This window comes from Pituophis catenifer, unplaced genomic scaffold (assembly GCF_029215685.1).
Source record: "Pituophis catenifer annectens isolate HBS135680 unplaced genomic scaffold, rPitCat1.0.hap2 SCAF_2, whole genome shotgun sequence".
NCBI classification, from domain to species: Eukaryota; Metazoa; Chordata; class Lepidosauria; order Squamata; family Colubridae; genus Pituophis; species Pituophis catenifer.
Genome location: NW_027256882.1, coordinates 125531968 through 125545469, shown reverse-complemented (window position 1 = coordinate 125545469; position 13502 = coordinate 125531968). Strand labels below are relative to the sequence as shown.

The following is a 13502-nucleotide window of genomic DNA, read 5'->3' as shown; positions in this document are numbered from 1 at the left end:
TCTGAATCATCAAAAATTTGCTTCATTAACTTAATACCGCAATCTTGAGCCAGGAAAGAAATATGGTGTTTGATCCCATGGTAAGTTTCAGCCATTTCAGCTACAGTCACTTTCTCACTGAAAGAGGAGTCTTTAACAATGAAAAATGAATTGATTCGCTTGTTGCTGGAAGCTATTTTCTCCTTATCTAAATGATTTTTTGTGCTTGCATGCTATGTGACAGCTTTTATACCATTATATTCAATTGTGAACGATTTCTGACACAATTTACAGTAGGCTGTCGTATTTGTTCTGTCGGTTTCGTTGTTGGTAATCCATACAAAAGTAGCTTCCCAGTCTTTGGTGTATTTGCACACTCCTCTCTTTCGTTTTAAAGAATTTGAAATCTCGCCGCTGTCGCTCTCATCACTCGACGCCATTTTAGGTCAGTTGACACAAGCTACAATACATTTTAAAAATGTGAACTGTACATAATTTTATAATATATATTTATTTTAATCTCATCATTAATTTTTTCGGAGAATCGAGTTCAATGGATATTCGATCTTTGTCTCATTCTAACTTATGAGAAAAAGACAAAACGCGATTCTCCTATCCTTATTCTCTTAGACTGTACAGCTTTAGATTACGTACCATTTCATCATAAAGCTTTTGAATAAAAAAAATGTCCTCTATTTTGTGAAAAAAAATAGTGAACATAATGTGAAAAAAGTGGACTGTCTGCTCAAATAGTGGACACCTGGCAATTCTAGTTGATGGTATGATGGGTAAACTGTGGTTTCTGGCAGAGAAGTGGAGACCCTCAAACATTCAACATATGGGCTTCATGCAGTTGGTCTCTGATTTGAGGACAACCTGGTTTAATTCAAATAATTTCAAATTTTAAAAAGCTAGCAGAAAAGAATAAAAGAAGATCAAAGATCAATTTGTTCAAAGAATCACATTGAATTTGAAATATTTTTGAAGAGTATTTTTTTTATTTTGGTCACCAAAAAGTTTTTAACCATCACCAAATTCTATAATTACAACAAAGATATCCTTGAGGGCATTCTGTATAATGTATCTGTGTAAGATTCATGTAACTAGGTTGTTGATTAATTCCATTTTGTAGGCAGAGATTAGATATAGCAAATATTATAGTTCAATCATATACAATATTCAGTCTGTCAGTCTTTTAAACAACCATTAGATAACAACAGAAGATGACTCAATCTCGCATTTAGCCAAAGTGTACAATACAAGATCTTCCTTGTTACCTTCAAATATAGATTAGTCCACAACATCAATTTGCAATAATACTTCTAACTGAGACCCTTGTATGGTTAAATCTCCAGTACAGATTATATATTGAAAGTTTGATGAATTTAGTTTAAGAAAAAAAGCTATTAAGAATTTCAGAAGTATTGTTAATTGTGCCAAAATATGTACTCAGATAAGAAGTCAGAGTAGCTACCTTTGCTATAAACATTATTATATTTTTATTCCACATCATTGTTAAGATTGCCTTTAAATGTAATAGCCATCCCACATGCTTTATTTGAGTATCTATTAATGTAGATTCTTTCTCCTAATTATTGACCACAAGTGTCCACTGAACGTTTAACAGCTCGTATAAGGGGATATTTATTATTTCTGAAGTCCATATACAAAGACATTACATCCGTATCTTTGGTGTCCCCAACCAGAGAGAAGGTGAAATTCTGGAGCAAAGCACTGAAGAACAGGAACAGCTCCATCCTAGCCAGGGCCTCCCCTGGACAGGCCCTCTTCCCTACAACAGCAATGAAGAAAACAGAGGTTATTTAGGAAGTACTTGCTGGAATGGTCTCTGATAAAAGACTAACGTGGAACAGGTAAGCATATGAACTTGTAATACAATCTGTTCCAGAGGCTTGTACCTGCTGAGAATGGCATGAAAGCATCCTTTTTCCTGAATTGGCCGTTTTCATCCAAAAAATGATTGGGATTGAATTTCTCTGGAGTCTCCCAATGAAGAGGGTCAAAATGTACAGAGGAGAAAACTGGCACAATAGCCACACACTAGAGGGAGAGGAAGAAACTGTCACTAGATGATAATATTTCATATGGAAAAGAAAGTGCCTTTGCTTTGCCTAAAATAAAAACATGCAGTGACTAGCCATCTGCTGAACCTTGAAGAATGAGGAGGAAAGGAATAAATATTTCTTTCAATACATATGTTTTGAGCAATTTACATACATAAATTGCTCTTTTATTCAAACTGCCCCGCATATCAAGGATCTAAGTCGTTCTTTCCTTTCTTCCTTAGAGAACCTTCTTAAATACTTGTATCACCATACCTTGGGAATGGTGTAACCATGGAACTTGATGTCACAAGTTGTTGCCCTTGGAAAGGTTTCAAGGGACCCTTTCTGATATCGCTGAACCTCATGAACAACGGCATTTGTGAAAGGCATCTTCAACCGGTCTTCCATGCTTGGAGTGCGATTTGTACCCACCACCTCATCAATTTCCTGTTGCACCTTAGCTGTGAGAAGAACAGATTGAGATGAGATCGACAGACTTTGTCATGCTGAGCACCTGCAGTCATTTGAATAGAAATATGTGTTCCAAAGTACATTCAGGGAAGACAGTCCTAGTCAGGATAATGGCTCCTCCTCAGAGTCATTTCTCAGTAGAGTAGTGAAAATGGTTCCTGTTTTTCTGGAAATCTATTCATCTAGAATCCAGAAAAAAATGCAGTCTACAGGAACCATTTGCACTACTCAGGTGACCCTGAGGACGCAGATAAACCTCCATGTGCCTCAATGACTCTCTAAAACAGTGTTTCTCAACCTTGGTAGCTTGAAGATGGGTGGACTTCAACTCCCAGAATCCCAGAATCCCCCCAGCGCTGCTGGCTGGGGAATTCTGGGAGTTGAAGTCCACCCATCTTCAAGCTACCAAGGTTGAGAAACACTGTTTTAGAGAGTCATTGAGGCACATGGAGGTTTATCTGTGTCTTCAGGGTCACCTGAGTGCTGCTGGCTGGGGGATTCTGGGAGTTGAAGTCCACCCATCTTCAAGCTACCAAGGTTGAGAAACACTGCTCTAAAAGGATGCAAATGAGCAGCTGTCTGCAAGGAATATAAATCCTTCTATTCCCCACATCCAATCAGAGCTGAAGAAGCTTCTTGGATGTGAAGTGAAACATTCAAAGAAAGAAAAAACAAGAAAGTCCTGAAAAAGCACCTTTGGGACAACCATGACCTCGATGACTGAGAATCTCCATAGACAGTCAATCACTTCTGCCTCTTCCTGATCTAATCAATTCACTAGAACTGTCTTCATAAAATCTCAAGATTCAATGGGAAACCCAGTTGTTCTAAGGGCATGTTAGCTAGATTGGGAAATCTAAAAAAAAAAAAATTCTATAAGGAGACAGTGGGAAAACACTTCCCAAATGTTCCTAGGAAAAATGCAGAAATTCAGTTGCAATGAGTTTACTTTAGTCAATTGCATCTTTATTTTCTTTTTTCTTTAAAAAATATGTTTTCTTTAAACACCATCATTACTTTCTTAGCATTAATACTGGCAACCCTAGGAGTACCAACACCTTTATATATTTGTGGGTATTTTTATACCTTGAATGTGTGGCAATTTAGCCATCGCTAGAAGGCTGCAAAGCAAAGCGTTGCTTGTGGTTACTGTCCCAGCAATAAAGAGTCCAAACACAATAATCACAAGATCTTCAAGAGTGTAGATACCCTCAGATGGGTACTGGTCCTAAAAATAAAATGGAAAGATAAACAAAAGAACAAAAAATTCTACTTGAAATTGAAATAAACTAATTCATGAATCTCTTCATAGTGTCTCTTTCAATTAAGGGAAATGTAATTCAGCCAGGGTGACTTTAGAATATACTGTATAGAAAAGGTCTTCAATTCTAAGGTATTTCTGGAATCACTATTTCATGCAGAGGAAGAAATAGCTTGCCTATCTGATCTACCCATTAAATATTTACCACAAGAATTGATACTCTGCTTTTGACTAATGTTGTTGGAGCTGGCCTAAGCAATTCCTAAGATGTATGCTTGGAAAAGAGAATTGAATCTGTTCCATAGAAATTTATTTGTTACATCTGACAGACTAATCCTAATAGAAATTGCTTCTACAAGAGGATTCTAGAAAACACTACTTAATTATTTTTATATCACCTATTGTGATTGTAGATCTCTAAAGAAATACCTTCTAAAATTTAAATCAGCATGGGAAGAAAATACTTATGCATACTCATTTTTTGAAGGAGAATTCTGCGGTCTTAAAGTTAACAGAGTTCATTTCTATTGTTTGACCTAATTTTCAGAATTGAATGGATACCTTTAGCAACAATTATGCCTGGAATAGTAATATATGCCAACAAATGGCAATGAATGGGGGGGGGATAAATATTTCCATACTTCTTCATATACGATGAACTAGTTCCATCTTGGATGCATAATAGAGATATTTAAACAATTATGCAGATATGGTATTTATACCTACCTTCTCCAGTCTAAGAAGGAAGCAATCGATATAGTCACGCAGGTTCTGGGGATCCAGTGTCTTTTGGTGCAAATCCACATTCTCACGGACATAATCAAGGACACCGTCAGTCTCAGCAAAAATGTTTTTGTGTGGCCCAGGAAAGAATTCCACTATTTTCGGAAATGTATTGTATACCTGTTATAGAGTTCACATTAAATACTATAGCTGATTACACCTTTATGGTGGAGGATTAATACCCCAAATATTCAGAGAATAGCTTTCACTCGGATATTGTTACTCTGATACTCTGTCAAGGGATTCTCCCACTGCTTTCCTAGCCTCCCTTATCTCTTCCACAAAGGAATAATGATGAAAATGGCCAAAGTCCTCCAAGAGACAAAGATAGAAACTGGCTGTGTGCATAAAGATAGGGGGGCTGTCTAACAATTGCATGATAAGAAGAGATATATCTGTCCAAAATCTGACATGGCCAAAAGGAGTTACGAGAGAAGGAAATGGTTCCCTACGAAATAAACCCAACCAGGAGAGATTTTGCTGGCAACCAATTTATGCTTGGATGTCTAGATTTGCCTTCTCCTGCTTAGTAGCTCATCAAATCTAATCTTTACATTTCTGACTTCGACATTTGCACTCACAAACACACTACTAATTAAAATGGGGGTTCATAACAAGAAGAGGATCAGGTAGATTAACATACCAGTCCTAAGAAACTAACAGAATGTCGTAGTTGAGACTCAATAATCCTCTGGTTCTCTATGAAGGTTTTATCTTTGTAATCAAATCGATTGCCAAAAACGACTGCACAGATCACATTAGAAACAGCACTTGCAAAAATTCTTCTCGGGTCAAAAGGCTGCCCTGAAGGAAAAAAAAAAAAAAAAGATGTTTATGAGTGGGAATGTGGATCTTCCCTTTGTCAAATCTCACCTCAAAACTGCAAAAGAAAGTGATTCAGTTCAGAGAAATTATAATTATTATAATTATTATTCTTTTCCTTCTTTTCTAAGAATGGAATATAAACACACTATCAAAATCCTGTAACCACTTTGACCTTGTTACCACTAGAATTTCTTCACAAACTTATTTGCTGTCTTCTTCAGTCAAGAAGTGTTTTCTCACTCCTTCCTTTGCATTTTCCTGCTCATGGCTGTTTTTTCCACCTTGTCCCTTCTGGTTTTCATCTCTTCAAAGGTTCTGCCTTCTGTTTTAACTGAGCTCTCATGTCGCACCCTCCCTTCCTCCTTCTAAACTCACTCTTTTCCTGTTTTCTTTCTATATTTCTCTCTTCTTATTTGTCCATTAAAGATTATATTCAAAGGTGCCACAATTCACTAAATCAGGGTGTCAAACTCAAGGCCCAAGAGCTAGATCTGGCCTGTGGGGTGCTTATATCTGGCCTGCGCAGCCGCTCTGGAAACAGCAAAGTAAGCACCCCTTACTTCAGATCCACGGTGCCTTTCAGTTCTCCACCCTCATGCAAACTCCCCATTGTTTCATTTCTGCCTTTAAATTACCTATCTACCTTTGCTGGCTGCTGATTTTGCCTGGCCTAATATAGTTTAATATAGCATTACGTTTAAGTGATTTTTACAAGAAACTTTTTGCTTCTTTTTTAAGTTTTAACCAAGCACACTGTTTCCTCCATCCCTCTCTCCTTCTAACATACCGAAATATTTTTTTTTTAAATCCAATACACTTTTTTTGCTATTTATTTTTTAGCGCCATCCAGAAGAGACATGGCCACAAAGATGGCTTTCAAAGCTGCTTCAACTCCCTGAATAAATTCTATTTGTGGCCCTTTAATTCAAATCCATGTTGCCTTACAGATCTCTGTCCTTTACAGAACCTATTCTTATGCGTGTGTTCCTTACCTTCCTTAGTTTACCTGTCCATTAAGTTTTTTGCTGGTTTCTGAATTGGTTTGATATGTGTTACTGCATTCAGCCTAACATTTCACTAGTTTTGGCCAAAGTTCTAATTTTATAAAACCATAATTACCCCCATTAAACAACTTCCTAGTATTTCTGATCTCTCAGTGCTGCAGCTACAGTAAGATTTCAGTACTTCTTGGCAAGGTTGTAATTTTATTAAGCCAAAAGCTGACATTGGATAGAAAAGAGGGAGAAACAGCTCTATTACTTTTCCCTTTGCTTCTGAACAATACTGAGAAAATAAAAGGGAGGGGGGGCATTCACTGCCTATCTAAATTTTTCTTTATTTTGTGTATTTAAGTGCAGAGGATTTGAGTTTAAGTTTACAATCTAGTTTTCCTGCAACTTCACATAATACAACAAATCCTTTTCAGATTCTTTTTTTTTTTAACCTTTTGTGGTAGCCATTTCCTCCACCAGACAAAGGGCTTCCTCCTGCACCCTCTCAGACATTCTTTTCTTCCCCATCCCAAAATCTCGCAAAGTGGACAGTGTGAACCGTCGCAGTTCCCTCCATTTCTTCTCATCAGTAGTGGTCAGACCTGAAACCAAAGACACAGGAAACAGATCACAATGTTATATCAGTTCTCAAATTTTGCAGAAGGGGAAAAAATTATACATTACAATTTTCCCCACACCATTTTTAAAATAAACAAGCCTTCGTGCTTGAATTACTAATTAGATGAACTGTACGGTTTTCATCTATTCATTCTTGGGTGCTCTCATATTAAGAGAAGAATGAATGAGGTTGTGGAAATCATGTCACAAGTTACTATAAGTGTGATATGGATAGGGACAGGTCCCTAGACCAGTCATGGACAGAATTCTATACTAAGATGCAATTGTCAGTAAGCAGAGAAAAATGGGAGTTGCTTCAGTTCAGGTATTTTTGTATAGTAGAGGTTTTGTTCACAAAAAAGAAGTAACTTCCAATTGCTCTCTTACTTGGTTGTTCCAGTATGTACCATCAAGTCACTGTCAATTATAAGCAACCACATAGAGTTTGTCCAGGACAACCTTTCTCCAACCTAGTTCTTGAGGATTTTGATATACTTGTCATCATTGTAACTAATTCCATCATCTCTCCTTCCTATCGCATTTCCCACAATTACAACTGTCTCTAGAGAAGTAGGCCATTGCACAATCTTTCTGAAATATGATCATTTGAGTCTAGTCATTTGTGCTTTGAGTGAAAATTTTGGACTGATTTGTTCAATGATTTGTTTTCTTGGGTATCCATGATATTCTCAAGAGTTTTCTCTGGAATCTTCTCTGGAATCTTCTCCAACATCAAAGCTTAAAGGCATCAATATTTTCCCTATCCTGCTTCTTCAAAATCCAAACTATTTTGAAGGTACAGGAAATTGATATTCAACATTAATTCGGATAACATAAGCCAAAAAGTGTCTTCGTTGGTAAACCATTTTGTATGTCTTCCCAAAGGACCAATCTAGAGGTCAAATTATTGTTATTGTTTGTTGTTGTTGCTGTTATTTTGCATGTAATGACAATCTTGAGAAGTGACTAGTGAAGTGACTTGAGAAGTGACTAGTGGAAAGGAAAAGGTGAAAAAACATTTTTTCCTTTTTCAAGAAGCATGATCAAATCTACATCTTTACAAGACATTTCAAGTGAATCATTCACAACTATCAATATTATTAATGGCGTTCAGATAATTTGTACAAAAAATTAAAGAAAAACAATAACTAATAAGGAAATGAAAGAGGATCAACCTTTATTTTGGAACATTCGTCTATTAGCAGGCATTTGAGTTCGCCCACCAAATTCTTCTGAATGATCTACCAAAGCATCTTTTACCACCTCGTACCCACAAAGAGCAATCATTGGTTTTGATCCATTCCAGACAGTAAATATAGGTCCATATTTATCAGCAAGCTAAGGGTAGAATTAGATGAAAATTCAGTTAATTAGGTGACAAAGCATTTTTGGTTAAATTATTATAAAGTATTTTTGAAATGCTTCTTAAATTTGCCAGAGCTTCAATAACTTTTAATATCTACAAAATACGTCAGTATGATTATGATCAAATGCATGGCATTTATCTCCTAGTTGGTGAGTGACTGACCATGTTATGTAGGCCTTCATGGGTATCTATGGATTGGAGAACCTAGCTTGCAGAGAATAACTTGAGCTGCTCCAGATAAAATTGTGCTTTGGTTATACTTCTAACTTACTAGCACAAAAGGACTAAAATGCAGAAGTTCTATTTTTACTATTAACAAAAAAAGTTATGTGTTGCAAAGATAAAACTAAGCCTGAAAACTATTTTGATGAAAACTTCTTAAAGTTGGTCAAGTTATTATTTGCTATGTCAAGGACAGGCCTTGGGACTTGGTGAAGATAACCAACTGATAACACACCTTAATTCATTTCTTAATCACGTTTAAAGACTATTAATCTTTATTAAGCTAGAAGAGACTTTCTTTAGCCTGTTATTCTTTTTTGAAGATCTGTGCCATTTTGGGGATTTCTTTATTGTTAAACAGCAAGGAAGAAATATACTGAAGGCAAGCTAAAATAAAGAAGTGTGGAGTCATCTTTTTTAAAACAGACATTTTTAATAACCCTAGGCTTTGACCAAGATAGGCAAATAGTCATTAATAGAATAAAAGACATGGAATTCCATTCAGAAATAAATAGGATGCCTCTCCACAGTATTAAGCAGAATTAAACAGGATGTGTGGGAATCATCAGGATATTTAAAGGACCTGATTTTCTTAAAATATAGAATAGCATTCTTCAGAGCCAGATTTAATATCCTCCCCTCAGCACTCCTCCAGGACAGATATAATAAGACCCCAATAGCGGACAGAGTATGTATATGTGGTAAAGGAGAAGTCGAAGATAGCACACATATCTTATTGCACTGTGAGTTATACAGTGCTTTTAGGTCAATTCATATTCTCCCCTTACTAGAGAGATTACCAGGGAGGGCAGACAATTTCAATGTACACTATCTCCTCCGGGACACAAACCTGGATACTACGCTTGCAGTAGCAAAATTCTGTGCTGCTGCAAAGACCATAAGGAAAAATTTGGTTACAGGACTAAAGATGTTTTCTTGTACCAATTTTTCATAGATATCTTGAACAATTTTTAGAGAATCTATATTTATACACGTACTTATCCACTTATCCATCAGGTACATGTGGGCACTATGCAAACTGCTTGATACAATGTATGTTATTGTTATTATTTACTATTGTTATTGGTATTACCTTTTAATATTATTGTAAATAGATTGTAGTCTTTTGCTGGTCTGTGACCGAAATAAACTTTATATATATTCTAACTTTGATGGCGAAATATAAAAGTAGATAGTTGTGGTTCTAGATTCCCATTTTTAAGTGACTTGTCTATTTTGCTGTGGGTGGTTAAAGCTATCTGATTTTTATGAATCCTGATTGGCCAGCAATTTTTAAGTGACATAAAAAAAAAACCCTACTCTTTGACTAAAGAAGTAGTTAAGAAGATGGAGGAACAAATTATTAGAGATGTATTTGAAAAATTCTTAAATAAAACAGACCAGCTATGTTCCAAGGATGTTAAAATAAAACTGTTTAAACTACTTCAGAGATGCAATTATGTGCAGAAAATTACCAAACCACGCAGGCAATTTCACAAGTAGCTGACAATGTAAAGGTGTCAATTGCAATTTTGGAATATAAATCTGACACCAATCTTTAATATGATGGTTTAAATATAAACCTCTCAACACAATTGAAAGAAGAGTTTCAAGAAAATCTGCAATTTTCAAGAGGACAAGTTTGGGGCTTTTTCTTCATTGATACTAACAAGGTTGAGAAATCCTTGAGAAAAAGAGAAGTTTATAATTACTTGATGGACATTCCAAAGAAGAAAAAGGGTTTTATTCTATGAAGATAAACTGGAAGGAGTGATTTAAACTTAATGAGTCTATTGGAATCAGGATGGATTTTTACCTGTTTGATATTTGTAACTGAAAGAAAGCTTTAATATAAATGGGTTTGAAAATGCTTAATGCTTAAGTTATTCCTATAGCTTGTAAAATATTACTGAAAGTGTATTGGAGGGTATCTATGTAAAGAGGCAATTAAATAAAAAGATGTATTAACTTAAAAAAAAGTTTAGCCTCTGAAAATGGATGTATACAAAAAGAAAAAAAATATTCTACAAGGATAATTTGGAGGGAATGATTTAAATTTAATGAAATAATTGGAGTTAGTTGGGTTTTTATTGGTTTGATCTATGTAATTAAAAGAAAGCTGTAATGCAGTTTGTGCTTTGTGTTTATAAATGAGTTTGAAAATTGTTTTTTCTTTTATATATAATTTTTGAGTAATATTTAAAGCTTGTGAAATATTACTGAAAGCAAATTTTAAAGTATGTATGTTAAGAGGAAATTTTTAAAAAGATGTATTAGAGCTTACTGGTTTTAGAAATGTTTTTATAGAAAAGTTTAACATTTTAAAATGGATGGGAAAAAGTGCTTTTTTCCCTTTAAAAGTTAAATAATTTGAAAGGATATAATGAATTTTCTGAATATAAATGGTGATAATTTACAAAGATTATTAAGTGCAAACAGAAATATTACTAAACAGAATAACAGAGTTGGAAGAGACCTTGGAGGTCTTCTAGTCCAACCCCCTGCTCAGGCAGAAAACCCTATACCAGGGGTGTCAAACTTGTGGCCCATAGGCCAGATGATCATGTGCTGGCCATGTCCATCCCCAGTTTAGCAAAGGGGGGGAAGTTGTGATACATCATGTGACAACAATGTGTCATCGCAAGTTTGACACTCCTGCCCTATACCACTTCAGACAAACTTCCAGTGTTGGAGCATTCACAACTTTTGGAGGCAAGTTTTTCCACTGATTAATTGTTCTAACTGTCAGGAAATTTCTCCTTATTTCTTGGTTGCTTCTCTCCTTGATTAGTTTCCATCCATTGTTTCTTGTCCTGCCTTCAGACGCATTGGAGAACAGATTGACTCCCTCTTCTTTGTGGCAGCCCCTGAGGTATTGGAACACTGCTATCATGTCTCCCCTGGTCCTTCTTTTCATTAAACTAGACATACCCAATCCCAGCAACTGTTCTTTATATGTTTTAGCTTCCAGTCCCCTGACCATCTTCGTTGCTCTTTTCTGCACTTTGCACTAATTCCACAGCAAGGAAGAGAAAGCAGAGATGGTTAAATTGATTGCTTTGTTCAAAGAAGATAATATATTTAATTATGTTACTTTTATTTGGAAATAAATTCTGGATTTTGTCCCTATGATGAAAGAAAATGAAACTTTGATTTTGGTTTTGCTGATTAGGTAAATTTGCTGTTATAGAAATGGCTAGTGTATACTAATGTGCAAAAGTAAAAAAGTTAAAGAGGATGCAATCTTGTTATCTTATACTGTGCTTAAAAGGGTTGGAAGTCAATGCTTTTTTTTTTTCCCCTTTAACCTCGCATTTTCTCTTCCCTTCACTTTTTCCTTCCTCTAGTTGCCCATTATTTTTATTTTCCTTTGTATTTTATATTTTGATAAACTAATAAAAAATTGAAACAGAAAAGGAATAGGCACAGGTTGAACTGACTTTTCAAAATGTAAGAATTATCTTTCTCTAATGCTCAAAAGTCTTCCATTGATGTATTTGGTTCATGCATTAGGAGCTGTGGTGGCACAGTGGTTAGAATGCAGTACTGCAGGTTACTTCTGCTGACTGCCAGCTGCCTGCAATTTGGCAGATCGAATCTCACCAGGCTCAAGGTTGACTCAGCCTTCCATCTTTCTGAGGTGGTAAAATGAGGACCCAGATTGTTGGGGGCAATATGCTGACTCTGTAAACCAGTAGAGAGGGCTGTAAAGCACTGTGAAACGGTATGTTAGTCTAAGAGCTATTGCTATAAATAAAGAAATCCATAAGGACAGGCCATGACAAAATGGACTCAGAAGAAAAGGAAAGAAGTGAAAAAGCTAAGAGTATTGCAAAAGTATTGCAAAAAGAAAAATTGACATATTTCATAACATTCAGTAACATTTACAGTAGATCAATTTCCCAAAAGCCTGAATGGAAAGTGGATATAAGGAAAGAATATATAGGAGTGCTTCAAACAATTGGAAGGAATTACGTATATTACAGAGGGTCACTGAAGTAGAAGTGTACTAATGGGCTGTTTGTTTTTTTTACACAAAAAAAAAAGGTTACAGATGAAAAAACTGCATGGAAGAGAATAATTGATTCATTTGAAGGATAGAAACAGGAACAAAATGCTACGATTCATGAAGATAAACCATCTCTGGTAACCTAAATCGGCTTCAAGGGACTGGATTTCCCTAATACTGTAGGAAAGAGTTTGAGTTACTGTATGCCTTTGTTGGCATCTAGTGATCATTTGATTTTTGCAGCCCAGATGAGGTTTATTAGGACAGAAGTTGTATCTGTATTTCAGCAACCTGGAATCAAACAGGGTAGCTAGAGGAAGAAGAGAAATTTGTGAATTAAGTGAATTTGATGGTAATTCAAATGATACAAATGATACAAATTTGAGGCTCATAGATTTATTTTTCTAACATTTTTCTTGTTACTATATATTTTAATGAACTTTGAAACCTCCACTGCAGTTTTATCAGATTGTTACAAGGTGACTTTATACTATAATTCACATTGAAGATACACATGAGCCCCAAATAAAATGGGTTGTTTATAGAGTAAATCAAACTAATACAATTAAAGAAGGTATAGGTATCTTTCAAAGTAATCATCAGAAACTTGGAAGAGGTACAATAGTTAACTAGCCTTACCTTTTGATAATGTTTATACAAAGGTAGTACATCTCGCTGAAAGAGGTTCCCCAGAATAGGCCATGGAGTAGGTCCAGGGGGCAGCTGCCCTTTTTTCTTGTACATTTTGAAAGATGAGATAAGGGTGAAAAATATACAGAGAAGAAGCAGAACTCCTGTCCATGTCAGCTCCATCCTCTTCTGAGTTCTTTTCCTTTTCAAAATGCCTAGAAACTGTTTAAATGAGACAAGATTGACAGAAGAAGTCTAACTGGAGTCCCAATCACATTTA

General features: G+C 35.6%; 1 protein-coding gene across 2 annotated transcripts; it reads right to left on the bottom strand.

Annotated features, from left to right (window-relative positions):
* Window positions 1–492: 492 nt before the first annotated feature.
* On the bottom strand, window positions 493–13502 carry LOC139312559 (cytochrome P450 2C14-like). 2 transcript variants are annotated; one of them, XM_070937454.1, is made up of 9 exons: window positions 13232–13501; window positions 8171–8333; window positions 6830–6979; window positions 5204–5364; window positions 4504–4680; window positions 3603–3744; window positions 2319–2506; window positions 1899–2040; window positions 498–1771 (listed from the first exon to the last, which is right to left on the bottom strand). In XM_070937454.1, the coding sequence occupies exons 1-9, from the start codon at window positions 13403–13405 to the stop codon at window positions 1572–1574; spliced, it is 1497 nt and encodes a 498-aa protein (XP_070793555.1). In that variant the 5' UTR covers window positions 13406–13501; the 3' UTR covers window positions 498–1571. The 2 variants fall into 2 exon arrangements, with proteins under 2 accessions (XP_070793556.1, XP_070793555.1); XM_070937455.1 differs by lacking the exon at window positions 1899–2040 and having other exon boundaries at window positions 493–1771; window positions 13232–13502.